Here is a 24,366-nt window from a genome sequence, read left to right as displayed (position 1 = left end):
ACCAAGAGGCCAAGCAAGTTTTTTCAAGTGACCGAAGTTTGAGCTTATATACATGTGACCCAAGTTTTGCAAAAATATCTTGTTCCATTCACAAGTTATAGTCATTTTAGTAAAAGTGGCCCTCAACATTTTGACTTCTCTTAGAGACCATGAATCAGAATTTTTTCCATAATTATTAATAGACTCTCTCCAAAGAACATTTCTACAGTGGTTTGGTTCCAGTCATAAAACAATGTGTGAGAAGTTCACAAAAGTAGGTTTTTCAACCAAAAAAACTATATTTCTTGAAATTGGCGTCTGAAGGGCAAGCCAAATTAAAGCATGCGCTATGTCCACCTTGAGCCAAGGATTCCAACGATATAAGACACTTGAGTCCAAGCCTAACGGTTTAGGAGTTATGAGCCATTTCATACTTTTGTTTACTGTAGCGCCCCCGTCAGGCCGATTGGGGCATGCCTCAGTGACATTGGTAGTCAGTGTGCGTACTACCAGCCCTGAAAGTTTCAAGTCTCTACAACTGACGGTTTGGTCTGCCTGAGAAGTTTTAGATAAAGAATGATGAATCACGGGAGAATTTTCTACCATTTCGAAAGTACACATGGAAATGTCAACGTGGAAAGGGAACGCTGGCGCGCCTTGGCTGCCGCTCCTTGGCTGCGATTATTGTTTCTGGACTTGCACTCCGGTGATCTTGCTGTTCGTGTGGATTTCACCTGCATGGCTTTAAGGTACACTGCTGGCCATCTTCTGAAACTAAAGCAGTTTTTATCTTGCAAATGACATTTATACAACTTGTGTGGATGTCGGAATACTCCGGCGAAAGCGTTATATAGGCTACATCACTCTTCGAGGTGCAGTTTTACACCTGATGTTGTTTCCCGTCCTACATTTCTTTGTCGGCCTCAAAGGCTGATATATAGACCTGCTGGGATTAATTATAACAACTTGTCTGTGCCTACATATAGAGAGTTTTCACAAGAGTCTTCTGACTCCCCATGCCTGTTGAAATCAGCGTTTTTTTAATGCTCGCTCTGTCAACAACAAAGCTGTGATTTTATCTAACGTCATTGTGGAAGAAAATCTTGACCTCTTATGTCTAGTTGAAACATGGCACAAACAGTCGGATGGTCTTCTTTTTAATGAACTCACTCCTTCTGGCTACAGGTTATTTGATCTCCCGCGACCCTTCTGGTAGAGGTGGGGGCATCATTGTATTATACAATCAAAAAAACAGCTTAAGTCCCGTAGCTGTTCCGAAGTTCAATTCATTTGAATGTCTCATCCTGACTGTCTCTGAGTCTCATTCTACTGCCATAGTTACAGTATACCGGCCTCCTAAGGCGTTTATTCTAAGACATTCTATCTGAATTTGCAGAGCTGTCGTCTCATCTATGCCTCAAATTTGAAAGAACTCTTATTCTGGGGGATTTTAACATCTATATGGACAAAAAGGATTCTGCTTTAACAAAATACTTTTTGTCTATATTGAAGTGCTTTGACTTAATTCAGTTTGTTGACTGTTCCACTCATAACAAAGGACATATTTTAGATCGTGTGATATCAAATGGATCGCTTGTGTCTCAGTTGACTACTATTGACTTAGGGTTATCTGATCATCTGGCGAATTTCTTTGATATGCATATACCTGCTGCCAACATTGCCTCTTCACATACTCTATCATACCAGAAATTGAGATCAGTTGCACCACCATCTAACGTCTCTGTTTTTATTGATTATTCATTAAGTGAAATTTTTATGCAGATGATACTCAGATCTACATACACTTAAAACCTGATGAAATTGTGCCTGTTGATTTTCTTTCTCAATGTATTTCTAAGATGAATGAATGAATGTCTCAAAGTTTTCTATGTCTTAACCGAGAGAAGACAGATTATGCTCATTGGTTCACCCCACCAACTACATAATGCTGGGTCGGTTACCCTAGCTACTGATGGTTCAACTATTGAGTCCCAATCAAAACTGAAGAATTTGCGGGTGATCTTTGATGCAAATCTAACATGGGTGACATCAAAATGCATATTATGAAGTCACCGATGGCAGTGGCCTGAATGATTCATTTACATGATTTATTACCAGATGATTAATAATTTAATTGTCTCATGGTCTGCAACAAGAACATATTTTTGGCTTTAATATCCAAACAAAAGATGTGTCGATGCAGAAGAACCTTTATTTTCTAAATCAACAAGCATATTTTGGTGTGCAAAAAAACTAACAAAATTATTACTTTATTAAACAATTTCTTCTAGCCTGTGTCAGACTCTTACTCTGTTTGCTTAAACAGTGCAGTCAATTCATCATGCTCACGTGAACAGCATCAGCCAATGGTAAACCGACATTCTGGAGGCTGCACTGTTAACATTACATCAACAGTCTGACACAGGCTAGAAGAAATTGTTGAATAAAATCGTCATTTTGTTTGTTTGTCCACTAAAGGCCAGTTGTTTTAAACCCAAGTGCAGTTTATTTATACCTAAACATGAACAGACTTGGCTTGACAAAGAAACAAACTAAACTTAACTTGAACCTGAACATAAAGAGGGCTTACAGGTAAAAAGTTGGACAAGATATAATGATAACAGGAGTAATCACTGAACAAGGAACACCTGTGAACAGTCAAACCATGAATAAATGAGAACATGACACAGATAAAGGGAACTAGGGCTGCACAATTAATCGCAAAAAAAAAAAAAACTGTGATTATTTTATGCGCAGCTTCTCTGACCAGACTCTGTGATCAGTAGTAAATGCTGCTGTTTGCAAGCTAGAGGGAGCTCTTGCACAGGGTACTTCAAATATGCGCCGCAGAAGAACAATAGCATGTCATTCCAGGAAATCCCCATGAACATCATATTGGCTGCGTCCGAAAACCTAGGCAGCCGACTCGTTGCCTCATCAGACAATGGCAGTGTTTTGTGCATGAAGGCACCTCACAAAACTGATTTCAGACAGACTTCTAAGGCAGTGTAACACTTTAATGATCTACAGAGCAAAATAGAGCGAGCTTTGTTGAGAACTAAACAGATATTTAATTAATACATTAGTCATTTTTCGCTAGAAATTACATCAGAAGTGGAATATATTGGTAAAAAAAAAAAAAAAAAAAAAAAACATACATTCCCCCCCCCCCCCCCCCCCCCCCAGCTCAACTGTCACTGAATGGAAAGGACAGGATTGTGGGATGTCAAAGGCAACAAAGGACACATGCTGCCTTCAAAAATCCATCAGATGAAGGCATCTCAGGAGACAGAAAGTGAAGCAAACATTAGATTCGGACATTGCTTTATGCCTTCCTGCCTTCAAAGTGTCCTCCGAATGCAGCATTTACCAGGTTTTGGATGCAGCCATTATCAGTGAGCTGAATAGAGGGAATGAACATGACATCACCGTCAGCTGGACCGACTGCGGTTACACCCTACTGAGTGGCAAAAAGACTGAGAGGCAGCATTGGTTTACAGCGTGGAGGCTTGTCCACGGACATCGCTGTTCCAAACATGAGACAGACTTGATAATGGCGTGTCATTTTCTCACTCAAACTACTGCCACATACTGCTGCTTCTGCTTTTACAGGGAAACACTGCCCATAACTGCTTGTCTGGGATATGTAATCCTCGTAATCCTCTGTAACAATTCGTAATAATAGCATATTATTAGCGAAAAAGAGCTAGCAAAAGATCCAGTGTGTATCTGTATTTGCACTTGTCAAATGATTACATTTCCAACATGTTTTTGCTTCGGGGAGTAATGCAGCCAATCACAAACATGTTTGTAGATTTTTACAGTGCAATTGGCCAATCACAGGTGTTGATTTTGGAACCCACTCACCACTCAAAATGTTTGTCCAAGTGCTGAGTTCAGTTCACAAGCGTGCGCATCAATCCTCTGTAAGTGCAGACCAGGGGCGTAACTACCGACAGTGCAGGCAGTGCAGCCGCACTGGGGCCCGTGCGGCAGGGGAGCCCGCAGCGCACACGGGCCCATGCCCACATTGCAAACGGGCCCCTGGCGACAAAGTGACTCCGCAGAATATTGTGACACTCACATTTCAAATGAAAAGCACTGGTTTCAGATTTCACACGGCTGTCGCACTCTACCGTCACGCTTAGGATAGGCTACTGACCACCTTTTTCAGCATGTAAGCGGAGCACAGTTGCGTGACGCTCCGCTAGATATTCCGCTCTATGCCAGTAAGCTCTAGCCTAGACGGCCCGTCAGTCAGTGGGCGGGGCCATAATGACGACTACCGAGTTGCATTTGCGTGCTTCTAGTAAACATAGAAACTGGCAAACGGCGGCGGTCTTTCGAATCAGCTCTGACCACGACTCTGGAAGACTTGGAGTTAAGCTTTTCTCTGAGAAAAGAACAAAGAGCGGCACTGAAGCCATTCTTAAAAAGGGAAGATGTGTTCGGAGTTTAGCCGACCGGATACGGCGAATGCTTAATCTGTCAGCGAGCTCTGCTTCACCTTCATTTTGGTGTAGCGCTATCCTATCGTGTGCAGAGGGAGTTTGAAAGACAACCGTTTATCCCGCCCCTCGGATTGAGCCCTGTCTATGGTGAGTTTCCAGACCAAACATCTTGATGTGGGTCTGGCTTGTCAGGCTAAGTGAGCTCCACAATTCAGTATAAAATGTGAATTATTTGATTTAAATCTAGCGATTTCAAGCTTTCTTTAGACGTATGTTTCATGTTTATGTCATGTATTCACAGAGTTTCAGATTCTCGCAGATAGAAAGCGCACCTTTTTTATTTATTTTACTAAAGCAGAAAGTTTTGTTGTTATGCGAGTGTACACAAATAAAAGTAGACAATTAATAGTTTATAATTATGTCTCACATTTATCTGTATGGCCAAAAATTACGGAGTATTGCGAGTTATAGGCTATCCCCCGTCATGACTTGTGATGGGAAAAAAACAGCCGGTACGTTCTTCAGCCAGAGGGTTAAAGAAACCGTAGCCTATTTAGTTTCATATTTATGTTTAAATAATAGCCTATAATATTATTTATTATTATTATTATTATTAATTATTTTAATTAGGGATGCATCAAATATTCGGCTGAAAATGGACCATGTGCATTCTCGGTGCATTCTTGGCCGAAAGACTTTCATCACCGAAACAATATGTCCGAAATGTGATGACGCAAACAGAAACCGCGACCTGCGTGCTGGTCTAAAGAAGTGGTTCATCTCACATCTGATGACGCATCTATGGGTTGTAACTTGAAAATAATACTTTGTTAATGTTTCTCTTGATGGATACACGCACTGGCTCCTCAGTGATACACTAACACCAGCGATTATAAAAGAAAAACGTGGGCAAAATGGTCTCTCTTTATAAACTCTGTTCAATGCATGTGAGTGCTGCCTTAGGTTCGAATATGGACAGTCATTTTCACCATCAACACCCGCGTGTAGTGCCAGAAGACGCGAATGAGAACATCTGTCTCTGTGCACTCATCCGAAAGCGCGCAGTCTCACAGAGCACAAATATTGAGTTCTCTTTCAAGTCTTGCGTTTGAACGGACAAACTCACAAAAAAAGTAGCCTATGTCAACATGTCCATCTTGATGATTCTCTAGTTATATTGTTATCTACTTTTTTGGCCTTCAGAACATCTTAAAATGCCCATATGTAGATCCTAGAAATCTAAATTTTCTCGGGGGAGCCTGCCCCCGAACCCCCCTAAATAACTCACATTTGGAATCTTAGTGATTATAAAAGAGTGTCTTTTTTACGATTAAGGGGTGTAGGCCCTACGGTGACACAGAATAACCTATTAATATTTGATTTGTAAATAATAATAAACAACCGATATCCTGATATAGAAATGAAACCTAAACCTAAAGTGTTACATATGCTAGGTTAGGGGGGGCCTAACTGCATAGCCTGCACTGGGGCCCATCATTAGTAAGTTACGCCACTGGTGCAGACATTGTGAAAATAAGAGATTCATTGTATACCAGCTTCACTGATTAATATAGTGGAACTTTATGAGATGTAGTTTATTGAATGAGTGACAGCTTTTAGTGATTATAAAGTGTATTACCACATACACGCTTCCATACACAGACCCATTCGAAATAATGTTACATGTGGGATTTACTCGAAAATATAGTGGAACTTTGTGAGATTGCATTTATTGAATGAGTGACAGCTTTTAGTGACTATAAAGGAAGCGATCTTAGTACAGAATTTGAATAAAACTTTTGTTTTCCATTCTTGAGAAGCGGCCGCTCATGGGATTCACTCGAAAAGTGATGACTGACAGAACAAAAAAATTAATTTATGTCAAAATCATGCTCATAAAAATGTCAGGAAAACACGATTCCTAGCTGCATATCATTATCCATGGATCACTGAATTTTTGGTAAGTTGTAAGGACTTCTATATCGAGCCCAACCTTTAGTTTAAACTGATAATTGTTTGCTCTACTCGCATTTTCCTCTATTAACTCCAGTCATGCGGCAGCTCTTCTGCCACCCTGCCCTGGCTGAAGGGACGTGTTTCAGCAGGAAAGTGATGTTGATGCATACCCTCTTAAAATTGAAGATTGAAAAACGTTGATTGATTAAACTTGACTATATGCTTCTCATGTTTGGAAAGATGTTTGATTCGTGTTGCCTTTTCAATTGCACATTATAATTAACTCAGACTTGCAGTGATTTCAAATGGAGTAGCATTTACTACTGATCATTACGACATGCTGCACTGACAAACTGGGCATTAAAAAAAATCTCATTCCCCTGAAAATGTTACAGCTGGTTCAAAACAACCCACAAAAAAAGGAAAACATACATGTAGTGATTATTTTGTGTGATATTTTTGTGCAATTGTCACTCGAAAAGGAAGTCCCCCCAGTTTCCATTTCAGAAATCTAGTCATCTTATTATAGAATGCAGTAAAAATCCATATCTAAAATTTAAGACATCTGGCAAAAATGCCCCAATTTGAGTCTTTGAGTGCATTTTTACACTAGGCACCAAAGTGGTCCGTGTCAGAGAGTGATTTTTCCCGCAGGTGCCATGCGTGTATACTCTGGTATCTAAGGTAAATCATCAATACTATCATCACATACATGTGTTCTATTTAACTAAATACATTGTCATCGTCATAATTGAGCACAAGTAAGTTGCGTAACCAAACTCAGATCACCTTCTTCCAGGCAGTCTCGGGTTCAGTAACATACTCAATTCTAGTCAGAATACGAGTCTGATCTGGTCCGTGGCAGCCTTATAAGCAATACATGCTGTCCCAAACACAGAATTGATTAGTTCACCTCGAGTCTTCATTCTCACAGCCCCATAGGCTGTGCAGAAGATCCTGTACAGAACTGTTGGCCTGTAGCACATGCACGGTCAACACAAAATGAACAAATCACTCTCTGAGACAACTCGTTGATCCCGAGTCATATTTAAGATTAAAAAGAACAAATTGTTCATGAAAAAAGCATCACTAACGCATAGTCAACAGAACTCAACTGCACACATGCTGGAACTTGTAGAAGATGAGCGTAAACAATGTTTGCCGATGCTGGAAAAAAATATTTATGCAGATCTGCATTTACTTTATAACACAATCATAATTTTTGAGAGAGATCGTAAAGGTGAATGCATATACAAATAAGTTAGTCATTTAGGATTTCAACACAACTCTACAACTATACAACTCTAAGCACTCTTTGTTGACGAGGATGATTGCGTTATCTGTCAATCATCGTTTAAAGCCCGCCCTGACAATTTGATTGGTCTGAACAGTTTCTGTTCAGGCATAATTACTCGTCAACGGATCAAGTCTAGACCTAATTATGGAGCTATTTCAGTCTCATTAAAGATAAATACACACACTACATTCACATATGCACACACAGGATACACAAATGCACACACGATTCATAAATGCACACACAGGATACACAAATGCACAAAAAAATTCACAAATGCACACACAAAATTTAAAAAGCACAGAAGATTCACAAATGCATACAAAATTCATAAATGCACACAAAATTCATAAATACACACAAAATTCATAAATACACACAAAATTCATAAATGCAAAGAAAATTTACAAATGCGCTCAAGATTCAGAAATGCACAGGGCAAGATTCAAAATTGTATTTCTGATGCACACACAAATATATCTCGATTTACAAACTGCCCGCGGTCTGTGAACTTCACTGCATTTGTGTGTGAATTTTGAGACTCCCCTGACTTGGATCATCACAAGAATGCACCCCACATGGGGGATTGTAAACTTATAAGCCAATCACATGAACACAGGTGCTGCGAGCGCTGCGGAGTTCTGTCTGTCTGTCTGTCAGTCAGTTGAGAATTGAAGACATGGCTTCTGGCAACGACAGGGGAGCGGTAAGTATAACTTAACGTGTTAAGCTAGTTATCTCCTTGTTATGAGATGTTGTTTAATTGTTAATGTTAACCGTATGTAATGTAATTGTGCAACATTCAACATAAGCTAGCGAGTCTGTCGCCCCATGCCGAGGTAGCAGCTCGGGCCTTTGCGCAGTTATTGGCCCGGGAGCTGTCCTCAGCCCCAAACGCACCGAGAGAGAGCACAGCAGTCAGGGCTGGAGGCAGTGCAGCTCCTCTGCCGGTTAGCGATGCTAGGGTGAAACAGGCTGTGAGAAGGTGATACATTTAACTGATTATTTTAATTATTTTGGGGGGTTGAGGTTAGGGGAGGGTGCTTAATTGGCATGTTAACTTAATTGGCATGAATGTTTAGGTGAAGAATGTTACTAAAGCAGAAATTCACATAAAAATAGAACTTGAGGCTTAAGAAAAGATTATTAAGTCCACCAAAGTTTTTGATACATAGATAAAGCGTTGTGTTGTCAATTAAGTGACACATGTTCACTTTGCTGACAGTGAGTAATATTCTTCTGAGACATTTAATATTGATGTCTGCAACAGTAATGAGTAGTAGCATTAGTGTATTTCATACTTTTATTGAGACTTTATTTAAATTAAAGTTTACCTGCAAATCTTTGTCTTTCCTGAATCAGGCAGTTCCCAAGTATGTTTAATACTGATCAGCCAAGAGGAAAACGACGATTCTCGACCCCTGCCCCTTGCATTGTAAAAAGGACAGACTTTCATATCTATGTCCTTTCGGAACCCAGTCAGTTCACACCCAAGGGCTCAGAAGAGCTAGAGCTTGCCCATGCTGGCCTTGGGAAGAGGATGTTAGGTATACCAGACAACTTGAAACATGATGAGGTAATCATATTGTATATAATATTGTAGAATGGGTAATGATTAAAAATGTCAATCATTTGCAGAATAGTGAATCATTTCATTTATTTTTTTAAAGATTGTAGCTCTACTTGAGGAGGAATATCCTAAACTAAAGACCTTGCAAGGAGGTTGGATGTTTTTTAAGTCTACAGGTAGAATTTTTCTAAATCTCCAATTACAAAAAATGTAGTTAATGTTTTTCCAAATCAAAACCTCAGATATGTTATGTCTGGAGATTAATTACTATTCATGTTGTAGAATGACAATACTATGACTTGTTTGCCTGACAAAATATAATATTTAATATTAATGATTGTGAGACTGCAAGGTTTTAAAGGACTCTTACTACTTTCCATTTTAAAATAGGTGGTAGCGGACGTCGCAAGCTGTCCATAATTCCTACTGATGCTGAGGGTTACTCCACAAGGCTTCTAAAATCTCCGTCTAATAATGGGAAAAATGTAGTATTTGTAGTTCCACTACAGGAAAAGCTTTCTACGGAACCACTTTCCTTTGATTCAGTAGAGTTTGCCAAGATGCCACAGGCAAAATGCATTACATGTGGCAATCAAATGCCTTTGCAGCTGTTACCTTTACATGTGGAGGGATGCAATGGCCCATTGATTGTAAGCTGCATGTCTCTCATTTCTCTTTTTTAGTTTGTTCAAATGACTTTTTCAAAGTATTAAGTATTTGTTTATTATATATTTTCATAAATTGATTTTATTTATTTAGGAGAGTGAATCTGGGACTGAAGAAGAGTTCTTGAGCAGCCAGTCCAATCTCCCATGGATGAATCCTTGCCGGTAATAGATGCTGTTTTTTCTGTTGCTTTGGAATTTAGAAAGAAATGATTTTTTTTATTCATTACACAATGTAAGCAAGCAGAGGTTTTAGTACAATAAATTGAATGTTTGCAAATATATAAATAGATTTTTTTTTTTACTATGACACGTATGTAAACATTTTTGAACATAGCATATTTCCTGTCACTAGTGAATAGAAGACATCTGTATGATGCAGAAAACATGACACTATTCTTATAATAATTTCATGTATGAAAGTATTGACTTTTTTTGCAGGTCTGCCCAATCTGTCTTGCATCGTACCCAGCTGATGTTCTCCCATTTCATGCAAGCACATGTGGTGACAGGTAGGAAGTTTATGTCTGATAGATTCAGGTAACTGATAGTCAGACATTATCAGAATGTAAAGACATGTTCTAAGTATGAGGAAGGACATGTGTAAAGAGTGTTAGTATTACATCAAGAACTATCAGAGGAACACCTTTCTGCATTAAAGTGGGGGGCTATTCCCAAACTGGTTATTCATATTAATTCTGTAGCACATTTAGATAACATAGTTTTGTATATTAACTTCATGTCTTAATAGAAACATTTAGCACCACTGACCAACTAGATGGTAAATTATTTAAAAAAAAAAAAACACCACTCATGATTTGGCTGTTTCCCATCCTTCCAAGCAATGTTTTTTTTTTTATTATAATTTATTTGGTCTGTTCTAAGAATGAACTGTGCTCAACCCAGTGCAGCCAGTCCCTCAAGGGGAGAAGAATTGCCAGGACCCTCAAGGGGAGAAGAATTACCAGGACCCTCAAGGGGAGAAGAATTACCAGGACCCTCAAGGGGAGAAGAATTACCAGGACCCTCAGTTCCACAATCGTCAGCAGGTGATTTTTGCACAATTTATGCTATAATGTTGCATTGTTGAAAATAATGTTGTCAAAAAAAACTTTTGTCAAGTGATTTTAAAAAAGGAATATTGATTTCAAGTACTTCCACATGTTATTTTTGCTTTGGAAATAAGTTGATATTAGCATATCGTTTAGAAGGCCCTTTGCATCAACAACTTTTCTGTGGTAAATTACAGCTTCAACCTGGGCCACTGAAGTCGACCCCCAAAAAGCATGCCATTTGTTCAGAGAGGAGTTACTAAACCGTTACTCTGAAAGTCCACGCCTCTCTCTATCACTCGACATGTTTGATGCAGAAGAAGAACAGGACAGTGCATTCATTTTATTCTATAAGCAGAATAATGTGAACTGGGCAGCTCCATTCAAGTGCAGGCTGAGAGGTATTAATAAAGCGTGTAACTTTTTCCATTATAGGTAGTTATTCACTGAATTGATTTGAGTCCACATCCCTTAACCCCCCTGTATTATTATTGTTGTAGAAACTCTGAATTTTAGTACAATAGCCATGCTCTGTTTACTTGACATAATCTGGTCGATTGTCCTTTTCATCTCAAATATTATTTTCCCCCAAGGAGATGCAGCAGTGGGTGATGGTGTCAACAGACATGTTTTGTCAATGGCCATGCAGAAATTGAAAACTGGCTTCAGAATACATTTAGGTTTGTGTGTGTGTGTCCTCTGTTTTCATGTTAACTTTTTTTAATTGCAGTACTTTTTGTAGCCTATTCATTGGACACTGTCACCAAATTAGAGAATGGTTTGGACTTGTAAACTCTACTTTAAATAAACGATGTTATAACTTAATCTAAATGAACCTCCAAAGACACATTTGGGTCTAACTGTGATCAAGCATGTTTTTAAACATAATGCTCAATGTTTTGTGGCTTTTTTTTTTAATTTTTGTTAAGGCTCTGCTGCTCCTACAACCCTTTTTGAGGGGGAAAAAGAACATCGGGTTCCCTCTACATCTGCTGTCTTGCGGGAAAGCAACCTATTTGAGATGGCAGGTCGTATGATCGGCCATTCTTTCCTGCATGGTGGGTCCAGCTTATCTGGACTCAGTTTGCCTGTGGTGACCCTATTGACTGGTGAAAGCATCGACACTGCAGCATCAGCTCTGACACTGGAGGACTGTCCTGATATTGACCATCGTGAAACAATTAGTTTGGTGAGTAGCTTGGTTACACATTTGTACGAATTACTAAATTTTTGTTCATATCACATGTGTCTGTGCCAAGACATTTTGTAATCTGTGATTTCCAAAGCTTTTGGTGTCTTTTATTTACTCAATGTTAGTTATTTTTATTGTACCTTTTGCCTTTTTGGGGATTGCCTGGTGACAACTTTTCATGTAATTAAATTATTTTACCTTTTGTGAATGTGTACCTGCTTTAGCTGAAGAATGCTGAACTTACTGCAGAAGAAAACACCAAAGTGACTGATCTTTGCCTGTCCTGGGATCTTCCATTTCCAACCTCCACCAATCGTGTCTGGCTGTTCCAGGAATTGCTTTCTCATACAGTAATTTTTTTTTTTTTTAATTACCGTGTTAGTATTTATATTGGAGGTTGGCCATGTAACTCATGTTACATCTGTGCCTACAGTCTCTCTCTTATAAAAGAGTGCCTCTGTGTAAATGTTACCTTCTGTCCTGTCAATTCTGTCTTCAGGTACTTCACCGTGTTAAACAGCCAATTAAACAAATACGAAAAGGCCTTAAACAAACAGGAATCTGGCCACTTCTTTCAGCTAGGCCAGATGTCCACCCCTTCATTTTCCCAAGGGAGTCAAGTGAGGAGCTTAACCCACAGGTAAACACAATTCACACTACATGATTTTTAGCCCGATTTGCTGTTCGGCAACTGTCAGGCTGTGATCTGGAGTAAATCAGTGATCAATCGGCGGTCGCCAGTTGTGTGTGAACTACTCAACTCATCAAAACAGTGCCCCAACACCAGCCAGATATCTAGCATGAGAAATATCTGTAGAAGTTGGCCGACTCGACATCCAGCCAATTTAGCCATTATTCAGCCATTTATGATTTTATTTTTGCAAAGCCTGTGTGTAGTTTTGTTTGGTGTCACAGGGGTGTGTGTATCTAAAATGAATGGTTTATTTTAGTCATATGTTAGTTGTTACTTATGTGACATAGTTCATTTGTAAAAAGATAACTACAATTTTGAGATCACTTTGCAACATTTAATAAGTTTCAATCATGACATGACATGAAATATTTGATCCCTTGTAGACTGTGATCCAGAGCATTACCTGGCCACAACCCAACGTTGACAGTGACGAGGATGAGGACGACACTGTTCCATTGGAGAAAATCAGTCTTGTCACTGGATTTTTGAGAAAATTCATAGAGGAAGGTAATACTGTAAATAGTCTTTATTTTTCATTCTCATCTTAATTCACATAATTGTTTCCTCATAACAATCCCAGTTGCTACAATAATAAAGTGGTTCTTCATATTTACCACATTTTATGTGCATTTGTTTAATTTCATCTCAGTGTGAGGTGGTTTATTGTTTTATTGTCATGTTTCTCTCCCTCCTCCTTTCTGTCCTCTGCTGTGTGCTTTACAACAGCACAGGGAAAGGTGAAGACGTAAATGTGACTGTTTGACAGAAACCGTAAAGCCCAGCTCACATCTAGATGTAATGCACATAAAATTGCTAAATTAAACTTCATACTTGGTTTACATTCAGCAGCATTTAAAGTAATCATTTTGGCATTCTAAACTAGGAGAGAAAAAGGGACTACAGGGATTTTACTTTTGTAAAAGTTTGTACTATGCAAGTTCAGCACTGATATTTTGAAGTTTAGCACATTATTATTTGTCATCTGTTTTAAAGCCTGTCTAAACATTGCTTATTTTACTTGAATATTTTTTACTTTACTAAGAGTGCCATAACTGGATTTGTTGAAAAGATAAGAATCTTATTAGAGAATCGTTACTTCATATTTTTTGAAAGATCTATTCCAATGTAAAGTTTTGAGGGGTCAGAAGTACAATTTTCTCTTCCGTAGCATCACCAGATGTGCTGCGTGACCTGATGAAGTTTTGGGTGGGGTGGGAACTGCCAACAAGAAGACTCAATGTTGAGGTTGTAACCTCAACTTATCCAATGGCTCACACCTGCTTCTTCAAGTTGAAACTCCCCAGCCACTACCAGACCTGTTTCACTACCAATCCTTTTTCACCAGGATTTGATGATGGCCCTTAGTTCTGTAAGTTCTGGCTTTGGACTTGTGTAGGTGCAAATGTCATCAACTTCATGCACTTAGTCCCTCTTTTGAAATGAATCACTTGGAGTAATTCCTGCACCATTAACGTTATGAAGTTTGATTATCTGGCACCACCTTCACCTGTCAAAAAATACTTTGGTTTGGTTACTTTAGTTGGTTTGGTGATTGTTTTTAGGCTGTGTTTTTTATTTTTTATTTTTATTTTTTTGCACTAGTTCTTTATTGATTTTTATATTCTCAATCTAGTTGCTAGTGTACTTTTGTGACGTCATCTGAAGTGCAATGAGCTTGGGTCATATAAAGATCATCTCTTTGAGAGCTGCAGCAGTTTTCTTGGCTAAGCTCAGACTTCCATAGACATTTTGTTTTAAATATTGAACACTTTATACAGCTAGTACATGTTTAATACATTCAGATGTTACGGTAGATACCAGTTTCTCTAATGTTACTGTTGCCCTTTTACAGTTATGTTCTAACAATGTAGGTTTTTGTAAAGGCGGTTTGTCTAAATTTGTTACCCCTTTACAGTGATGTGTTGTAAATACATCTGTACTGCTACATTTGATAAATTTACACAAGACTTTCCATAATTGTGTCACCTGGAACAATATTAAAGGTGTTAAACAAGCATGTTTATGGTCTTATTCTTTATGTAGCACATGTACCCATTTGAAATGGCCTTCTCACCCAATATTGGAGCAATTCCAAAAATATTTTCACAAGTTACAGGGACAAGTTAAATTTTTTTTTTAAAATACAGTGTGTTTTTTAAAGAAATGTTTTTATTTCAAATGCCTTATTTACAAATGGCATGCAAAGCGCACGCAAAAAAAAAAAAAAAAAAAAAAAATCAAAATAATGACCAGACAAACTTATAAATTTCATACTAACTTACTGTATTTTTGTAGTGTCAATTAGTATGGAGTATCCTGGGCTCCTAGCATAATGCTCAAAACATAATTTGAAATGTTCTAAAGTAGTTTGAACAAAAACTTAAAGTCATAGGAAGCCACTGGAAAGTGGAAAGAGTACTATAAGCTCTTATCTTGCCTCAATTAAGTTCTCAATGTATTGGACCGTGTTGAGGTATATATCCACCCCGAAACAGTCCGATTGCTGCAATGGATCCATGTTGTCTCGCAGTGCTATCATTTCCAGATCCAAAAGAGGACTGCCCAGTTCAGGGATATTGACCCCGGAATGAGGCTCATTTGTGTTGCCACTCTCCTCCCATTGAATCTCTGGGATGGGTATTCCCTGACAAAGACGTGTGTATAAAAATTAGGCATATTAAATGTTATTGAACAAATGTACACTTTTGCACTGTGCCCATATCACTACTTATTACAAAACAGATAATCATTTCAGACAATATAGAAAAATGGATTCTATTTTATATAAATAAATGAATCACTGTGTTAAAATGTGAAGATAATTAAATATTCAAGACCAAGAAATGACCTGGACCCTGTTTCAGAAAGCGGGTATAGTGAAAACTGAGTATGTTCAGCCTGAGATGAGTGGAAACTCTGGGTTTTCAGTTTCAGAGAACGAGATCAGATTATAACACTGTGCCTATGTGGACATTAAAGCAACTGTCAGGTTGGTAGCAGCTGCACTGAAACAGTTGCCCAATCACTAAACCAATCTGTAAAAAAATTATCAATGAACAAATCTTTTATATGGTAGTTGCACTGATTGGAACATCTATATGGTAGTTATGTTGGATTGGCTATGATGTGAAAATTCTTGAGTGAGGATGACTGGTGCAGCTGAAACAAAAATTTGTTTAAAAGTGAGTTTTTCCATTATTATCTGCTGATAGTCTGAATGTGTTTAACATAATTTTATTAAACACAAAATGAACTTGTGCTCAGTTTGTTAAGCCTGCTTTCTGAAACAGGGCCCTGGCTATGCTCATATTCGTCACTTCACTAGAGGTACACAAACAATCCTATTCTTGCTTGAACCAAGCCATGGCTTTTTGAATCCCAAGAAAGGGACTTCAATTAATAAGGGTCAAGAGTCAGAACAATCTTCATTTTTTGGCATTTGGCTTTAAAGGTCCCATTCTTCGCGTGTTTTCGAAGCTTTGATTATGTTTACAGTGTGCAATATAACATGACTTCATGTTTCGTGTGAAAAAAAAAAAAAACAGTATTTTTCACACAATTGACTTATCTCTGTACAGCGCTGTTTTCTCTGTCCTACAAACGGCCTGATGATTTCCTTGTTCTATGAAGTCCCTCCTTCAGAAATACGTAACGAGTTCTGATTGGGCCAGCGCTTCCTGTGTTGTGATTGGACAGCAGCTTAGCGCACTTTGCCCGGAAAGGTCCTGCCTCTTACCACAACGGGGCAATGCAAGCGCTGAATGCCGCTCTTCTCCACGTGGGAGAGCAACAACACAACGCCTCCTATTTTGCGTGTTCTTGTGGGCGGAGCTTTAGTCAACAAACGGTTCTAGTGACGTCATCACAGCAGGAAGTGCAGCGGTGTAGTCCAAACTGGCCACTCGCTGTAGGCTTTGAAAGGGAACTTCTGTTCAATAAAATATCTCCCTTAGCATTGAACTTTGAGCTTTATAATTTTACAGGTATTATTTATGCTCTAACAGCAACATTACACACTAACTAAAGTTTGAAAGATGGAATTGCGAAGAACGGGACCTTTAATTGATTTAGGATCAACATTATTAATGCATTATTTACCTCAGAATTAGGATCTGCAATGGGGTTAAGGGCCTGGCCCACCTGCCACAACTGATTTGGTGTCAGGTTCTGCTCAGTCCTGATGGGATGGTTGTCCCACGCATCACTGAAGACATCTAGGCTTGCCTGAATGCGTGGTAGGAAAACATAGTGGCAGCAGAATATGTGTAGGACGTTGCTGATGTCAAGTAGGTGTTCGTCCTCAAGAGAGTGCAGGATATTGTAATACACTCCTGTAACACTCATGAACAAATCACGCCAGAGGCGCTCAATCCTGTATTAAAAAAAGGGAGGAAAATAATACATTTTTCCTAATGTGTCATTTAAGATCCTTTGAATAACTTAAAATGACCATTCTTCAAATCTATATACACACACACACACACATACATACATACATACATACACAAATATATATTATTTTTCTATACATTTTAATAGAAATCAACTGACATGGGAGTTAATACTATAAATTAAATTCAAAGAGTTTTTTTTTTTTGCAGTCATGACAATCATATCATGTCTGTTATTACAATTGCTTATGGTAGGCATATTAATAAATACTACTTTTTGGCTTCCAAAATAAAGTTGAACTCACCGCTGATTGTGTACGCTTTTCCCTGCAATGAAGCTGTTAATGTCAGTACCACGAACTGAGAACATTAATTCCGCTATCCCCACATTTTCTCCTCCGTGATCTCCTCTCACTCTGAAAATAAAACATGAATTTTAGATCTCATCAAGGACACAATTATGCAGAAGTGCCAACAAATAATACGTGAATCCTTTAAATTTCCCTGCATTTGTGCTTAATATTGTAATAAAATATGGTCTGACAGGTATATGTACTGTAAGTAGTATTTGTAATTGATTTGTAGGTATAATGAGAAATACAAGTCACTTCAATTGTTTTTCTTTCATAAAGAAAGTTTCAGAAACCATGCTTCAAAAACTGAGCCTGATATGTGAAACTCCGAGTTCCAGAACAGCTGATCAGAATTAGTTCAGTCAACTCTTAAGTATGTTTGTGTATACTCTAAGTATGTGTGAGGTTATAGCATTCTGTAGTTGATTCATGAGACAACAATTTAAAAGTAGCCCATTGAGAATTCTGTAATATCATCTTTAACAATTGTACATACACATGCTAATGAGCTTATACAAGTTTCAGATGCAATTTGGTGACCTGGAGGGGTTTGTTATGCTGATTATGTCCAGTTGTAGGGCCAAGCATGTGTTCAGACTATGCTACTTTGAACCAACTGCAAAGCACTACTATATCTGCAACAATAAGTTTGAGTGTTTTTTTTTTATCTGATGGAACCAATTGAGGGAAGCCTCAAAATTACACAATTACAATAATAATTACAATTAAATAACATCACTACCTCAGAGGAAACCCATGCTCATTCACTGCTTCATTGAAGAATGCCAGGTGGGTATCAGATCGGTTGTTGTCTGCTACCTTAAGGTACATCATCTACACATACAGGAACAAATAGAATAATACATCCAAACTGTCAAGAATTTATTTCCCCCTGTAAAATAAGTCAGCTGACAAAGTTCTGAAGCGAGAGAAGCTGAGAGAAACTGTCTAAATGACAGGTGGAACAGTAAGAACTACTGAATTATTTGATTCACAACGGGATCTCATGACATGAGAAATCAAAACAGTTAATTTTAGTTCAGTTCATAATGAGTTCAGCACTGATAAAACTGCATCGGCATGAGGAATAGTTCGCTGAATTAGACAGATGTAAACTTGACAGGAAAATTGTTAAAGGTTTAAAGTACACCCTCAACGTTAACATAGAATAATGCGTAATAGGTTCAATACGACTTGCAAAGCTAAGTTCATGTAATTGAGTTTCCGGAAACCATTCAAGTGAAAAGTCTATTAAAATCAACAGGACTTAGGAATATGATGTGTATGCCAAGGCTAACCAGTTGCTTATTTTTGTATTTGTCATGAACATCCAAGAGACCATAACGACACTTGCTACATGTCTTCATGTAAATAGCCTAATGCAAACAAACAATCTTTAATTTTCAAAGATTAGTTTCTCCACTCGTTTTCACATTTCAAAAATACATACATAATTCATGTTGCAAATTATCCTAATGGTCTCTTGGATGTTCAGGGCAAATCTAAAAAAATAAGCAACTGGTGAGGCTTAGCATACACATACAAAGAATCAGGATCAGAAGACCCCACTTTAAATGCATAACTTAACCAGTACTTTGGGGTAGAGCTATAGGAGTTTGCAAACACCGGCTGATTTGGACTTTTTCAAATTACTGTGAAAATCTACGACATGAATTAGGAGGTTCCAGGTGAGTTGGTAGGGAACGACCTTAGGGGTAGGCTACACTGCTGGATGACAGTAAACCATAGAAGTCAAATATATTTGTCTCTAAGGAACACCACCTGTTTGTACAGAAGTACAGAAAATCAGTAACATTTTGCAGTTCTTTGCCCTTGACAGGTAAAATTCTTACCTTTCTTGAATAGCCATCTATTCCCCCAAAGATAACAAAGTTGTACCTAGGTTAAAATAAATCAGACAAGTAGTAAGTCCGTAACACACAACATAACATCAACAGTCTGTCTTACAAAACAATATCTCTGGAAATGCAAGCAAAATCAAATCAGTTCATGGCACTCTAATTCAATGAAGTTCACTTCACTGTGATCTATTACTCTGGTTGATGTGATACAAAATACACAATGCCAGACACACAACTAGAAACAAAAACAAACTAAACAGATAGATAGTGTGCAGACATACCTGATGAGCTTGTGATTGGTGTCAATGTGCACCATGTACTTCGGGTAAGGAACCGTGTATGTCCTCCTCACCACACATCTCAGACGAGTCATCCTAGAAAGCACACCTACACTGTCCACGCGATGCATGGATGCATACACTCGGTCCCATTGCACTCTGTGTCCCTGGGCAAGTAGAGCACCTTTGACTACTCTGCACCCAGCATCTGGCATTGTGCTCTTAATTCCTGTGATCAACGAGTCCAATTCATCGTCACTGCAGCCACTGTATGAGGCAGATATATACAGATTATTTTCAGCCATCCGTCTAAAAAGCGTAGCTCTCGACACACCGAGGAGTCTAGCGATGCATTTTGATGGAAGTCCAAGTTCTATAAGATGTGTGAGGGTCTCTACTGACGTCGTCAATCTTGGACGCCCCCGAAAGCCCTTCTGCAAATCCAGTGTAATACATGTCTGCTCATTCTCCATCTGCTGTTGAATAACAGTACTTAAATATGTAAGTGCAGACAGTAATTCTTCTCCTACATTCACTGCGTCATCCAGAGCACTTAATACAACTAAATTCTGATGGCAAACAAAATGTAACCCTTCAATGTCAATAGGCTGCCTCTCCAAGATGTGTAGCAGCGGGTCATGCAATCTCTGAAGGATTTCAAGTTTCAGTGATTCCTATGGGATTAGAGATAAATATATTTTATTCACTCGCTGTCTGTAAACTTTTTCTTAACTTTTCCCTTAAATGCAGAATCAAAAGCTGTGAATTAGAGGCCAACTTCAGCTTTGTCTTATGCCGGTTTCACATAAGTTAAAACCTGTTAGGCTGCACCCCCACTTTTGAAAAAATCCTAAGAAATGGCATACTCAGACTAAAACAGATACAGATCATGAATCGTTTGCACTATAATTATTTTCATAATCAAAAATAGCTATAATAAGCGTCAACGTTAAGTTATTAGACATTTATTTGTATAAAATATCCATATGAAAATAAAATTGAATTTGGCCTTTAAGCAATCTAGAAATGCCCTACAGTTTAAGCCACAAGTCTGAGTCTGACCATGTTATATTTCAAATCTGCTGAAGATGATAAGTCTAAAACTGAATTTTATGAAATGTTTTACAAGATCATGTCATGTGATTTTATTTTGAGATTTCACTAAAATGTTTATTGCCATCTCTTCTGAGCTTTCGTGCTTAGAGGTGCAAACTGCCCCATTCAGTTTGTCTCCCTAGCACACATTCACACATCTGTGGATTGGTTATGGCTATAATTATTATTCTTTTGTCTGCATTGTATTTACGACTCTATTCAAACTGTTCTATTCAAACCTTATTTCTAAATCAAACTTCTCACTTTACCTTCTCTGAGACTATCAAATGCCTTTCTTGCAAATAAACATTTCAGTAGTTTTTACATAAAAAATAAAAAAAAACATAAATATAAGGTATTTGCTCAGTGGCAGGTGCATCTTAGGGAAAGCTAGCATGTTATCTTAGCACACCACACCAGCAAAACATAAATTTATAAGATTAAAATCAATATAAGATTAAGATTAAAATAAAAACGTTTGGTTTTATTCCAAACATACTTCATATCACGTTATACTTCATAAGTCGAGTGTTTTACATAACCTTCTGTGATCTCATGTGTAAAGATTGAATAATACATTTCTGTATAGAAATTTGACTCAAACATATGAGAATCTATCAATATTTCTCCACATCTGCACACATTTGAAAAGCCCTGAGGGATGTTGTTTTGTCGCGAGTCTTCATGAGGACCATGGAGGAGTTTCGCCGGTTTTCATATTCATAACTTCTGTCACATATTAACATATTACGGTCACTATAAGACATTGAGAATAAAACAGAGGTAACAATTGAAACTTTAGTCTTAGATCTTTTTAATGACGTACAGTTTGTCAATGTAATTACTTGCTTTAGACAGTCATTTTGAGCTAATTTAAGCAAAGAGAGCTTCAGTGCGTCCTCATCCTTGCTGAGCTTAACAGGTTTTAACTTAACGTAACAACGCAAAATTGGGGCTGAGGACAGCTCCCGGGCCAATAACTGCGCAAAGGCCCGAGCTGCTACCTCGGCTTGGGGCGACAGACTCGCTAGCTTATGTTGAATGTTGCACAATTACATTACATACGGTTAACATTAACAATTAAACAACATCTCATAACAAGGAGATAACTAGCTTAACACGTTAAGTTATACTTACCGCTCCCCTGTCGTTGCCAGAAGCCATGTCTTCAGGTCTCAATTCTCAACTGACTGACAGACAGACAGACAGAACTCCGCAGCGCTCGCAGCACCTGTGTTCATGTGATTGGCTTATAAGTTTACAATCCCCCATGTGGGGTGCATTCTTGTGATTGGTTAAAACGAGGGTGATATCTGATTGGCTGCTGATCATTCCCTGTTTAAAAAGGGCATTTGTGTGTCGAGCCAAGTCAGGGGAGTCTCAAAATTCACACACAAATGCAGTGAAGTTCACAGACCGCGGGCAGTTTGTAAATCGAGATATATTTGTGTGTGCATCAGAAATACAATTTTGAATCTTGCCCTGTGCATTTCTGAATCTTGAGCGCATTTGTAAATTTTCTTTGCATTTATGAATTTTGTGTGTATTTATGAATTTTGTGTGTATTTATGAATTTTGTGTGCATTTATGAATTTTGTATGCATTTGTGAATCTTCTGTGCTTTTTAAATTTTGTGTGTGCATTTGTGAATTTTTTTGTGCATTTGTGTATCCTGTGTGTGCATTTATGAATCATGTGTGTGCATTTGTGTATCCTGTGTGTGCATATGTGAATGTAGTGTGTGTATTTATCTTTAATGAGACTGAAATAGCTCCATACTAATTGCTTGACCTCAAATGTTGTGGACGGGCTAAATTCGGCTTGCATCTAGGCTACCTGAGGGCCACATGACAGCTTTCACGTTTTGAACTAAACTACAAATGTGAAAACACCCTTAACATTTACATCATAATTTATAAGGAGTATTTCACAAGTTTTTCTGTCCAGAATAGCACGAGTGCAAATGTGATCGGCCTACTTATAGGCTATATTTCAGCAGTTTAATAAAATAAATAAGTAGGTTAATATTGTGTTGTTTTAGTCACAATATTATCTATTCTGCTCAGTTTTGCTAACGAAAATATAAAGACAAAGCAAAACTCTCCAAGCAATTTTACTTAATTCCTGAACGAATCAGCCAATTTAAGGAATCGAAAGAATGAATGACTCAATTACTGGATCCCAAGTCGCCTACTTATACTACGACCTAAAAGTATGAACTCTTTTTGTGAAAAAAAGTACATACTTTTGAGTGTGTCACAGAACTATGCAATACAACTTTGTCATCTTTAAAGGGGTACTTCAGCGCTGTGAAGATGAATCTTTATCACTGGGTCATCAATGTAGTAGAAATGTGAAATTATTTTTTAATTTGGTGCCTTCTAGACAGATAAGATAGAAAATGTATTTTTGTCGCATGATGATGACAGACTTCAATTCCCAGAATGCTTCGCTGCTCTGTGAGGCCATTCCAAAAGCCACCTACTTGACTACTGTGACACCGCATTTAACTGCCCTGTCAATCATCGTCAGATTTGTCACAGTTAAAATCAGTTAAAATCCTCCACATTCAGTTTAATTTCCTACCATATCAGAGAGAAAAGTAGTCGGGCGTTGCTTTGCCATGTGTAGGTCTTTAATGCAGAGACTCGCCTCATTGTTACGGTGTTGGATGCAGCAGAGATTAGGTGATCCAGGACATCCAAACAAAACACTTTATTTAAATCAGGCTCAAAACAGACCATCAAACACCATGAACTTATTAACATAACGTAAGACCGGACAGACAGAGTGAACAAGATGAATTTAAATACACACACTCATGACTATTTTTTTTTTTTTCCTTTACGAAATTGTTTAATGCAGCATTTTATATGTATATGGATGTGTTTGGGTTGTTTTAAATGTTTTTAAAAATATCATAGAGTTGTTTGTGGTGGGGTAAATTAAACGCGATATGTGGTGACGTCACAATCGTGTTGCATTGTGGTATATGAAGCTTGAAACATCAAAAACGGTCAAAATCGAGGGAGCAAGGGTCTGTCCATATAAACTTCCCTTGTCCACTTCACAAAGTGGAACGCACTTCAAAATGGCGGCGGGGATTCCCCCAAGGGGAAGAGCTTAGGGAAGTTTGCAAGTGCGTGTCTTAAAGTGGAGTGGAACGCAGCACTGTACTTCGAATTCGGACCGGAAATAGTAAACCATCCGGGTATCTTTGGAATACTCTTTTCAGCATACTACAGTTTGGGACATACTAATTCTATTTCCGCATACTATTTAGAATGTATAGTACTGGTATGCGAATTGGGACGCAGGGAAAAGCTCACTCAATTAGACATTTACCGCCACCTACTGCCAGTTTTAGTTTATTATTTAGAGTCTAATTTAATAAAAAAAAAAAAAAAAAATTATATATATATATATATATATATATATATTATTATTATTTATTTATTTATTTATTTTTACACAACAATGGCTTTAAATTATCTTTTGAGATTCATTTCTCAGTCAAATTTGATGTGTTCC

General features: G+C 38.0%; 2 protein-coding genes across 2 annotated transcripts; one reads left to right on the top strand and one right to left on the bottom strand.

Annotated features, from left to right (window-relative positions):
- The first annotated feature begins 9,834 nt into the window (after window positions 1–9,834).
- LOC137093362 (uncharacterized) lies at window positions 9,835–14,221 on the top strand. Its single transcript, XM_067458178.1, has 11 exons — window positions 9,835–9,903; window positions 10,013–10,083; window positions 10,360–10,430; window positions 10,825–10,967; window positions 11,168–11,371; window positions 11,564–11,650; window positions 11,900–12,159; window positions 12,387–12,512; window positions 12,662–12,802; window positions 13,240–13,363; window positions 14,025–14,221. The coding sequence occupies exons 2-11, from the start codon at window positions 10,066–10,068 to the stop codon at window positions 14,219–14,221; spliced, it is 1,371 nt and encodes a 456-aa protein (XP_067314279.1). The 5' UTR covers window positions 9,835–9,903; window positions 10,013–10,065.
- On the bottom strand, window positions 14,197–22,609 carry LOC137094156 (uncharacterized). The gene is made up of 7 exons (XM_067459485.1): window positions 21,973–22,609; window positions 19,744–20,414; window positions 19,454–19,499; window positions 18,343–18,434; window positions 17,553–17,663; window positions 16,955–17,228; window positions 14,197–15,500 (listed from the first exon to the last, which is right to left on the bottom strand). The coding sequence occupies exons 1-7, from the start codon at window positions 21,997–21,999 to the stop codon at window positions 15,285–15,287; spliced, it is 1,437 nt and encodes a 478-aa protein (XP_067315586.1). The 5' UTR covers window positions 22,000–22,609; the 3' UTR covers window positions 14,197–15,284.
- Between the last annotated feature and the right edge of the window lie 1,757 nt (window positions 22,610–24,366).

This window comes from Pseudorasbora parva, chromosome 12 (genome assembly GCF_024679245.1).
Source record: "Pseudorasbora parva isolate DD20220531a chromosome 12, ASM2467924v1, whole genome shotgun sequence".
NCBI lineage: Eukaryota > Metazoa > Chordata > Actinopteri > Cypriniformes > Gobionidae > Pseudorasbora > Pseudorasbora parva.
The sequence above is the reverse complement of the archived record's forward strand: the minus strand, read 5'-3'. Positions and strand labels throughout refer to the sequence as shown.

Bases quoted from the DNA above. Each gene is read 5' to 3' on its own strand.
- LOC137093362 (XM_067458178.1), top strand. The intron at 10,968-11,167 runs GTGATTTTTGCA...GGTAAATTACAG, and splicing joins AGTTCCACAATCGTCAGCAG to CTTCAACCTGGGCCACTGAA. The intron at 12,160-12,386 runs GTGAGTAGCTTG...TACCTGCTTTAG, and splicing joins ATCGTGAAACAATTAGTTTG to CTGAAGAATGCTGAACTTAC.
- LOC137094156 (XM_067459485.1), bottom strand. From the start codon at position 21,999: ATGGCTTCTGGCAACGACAGGGGAGCG. The intron at 20,415-21,972 runs GTAAGTATAACT...CTAATCCCATAG, and splicing joins CTGGCAACGACAGGGGAGCG to GAATCACTGAAACTTGAAAT. The intron at 17,664-18,342 runs GTAGTGATGTTA...TTTTATTTTCAG, and splicing joins GAGCATGGGTTTCCTCTGAG to AGTGAGAGGAGATCACGGAG.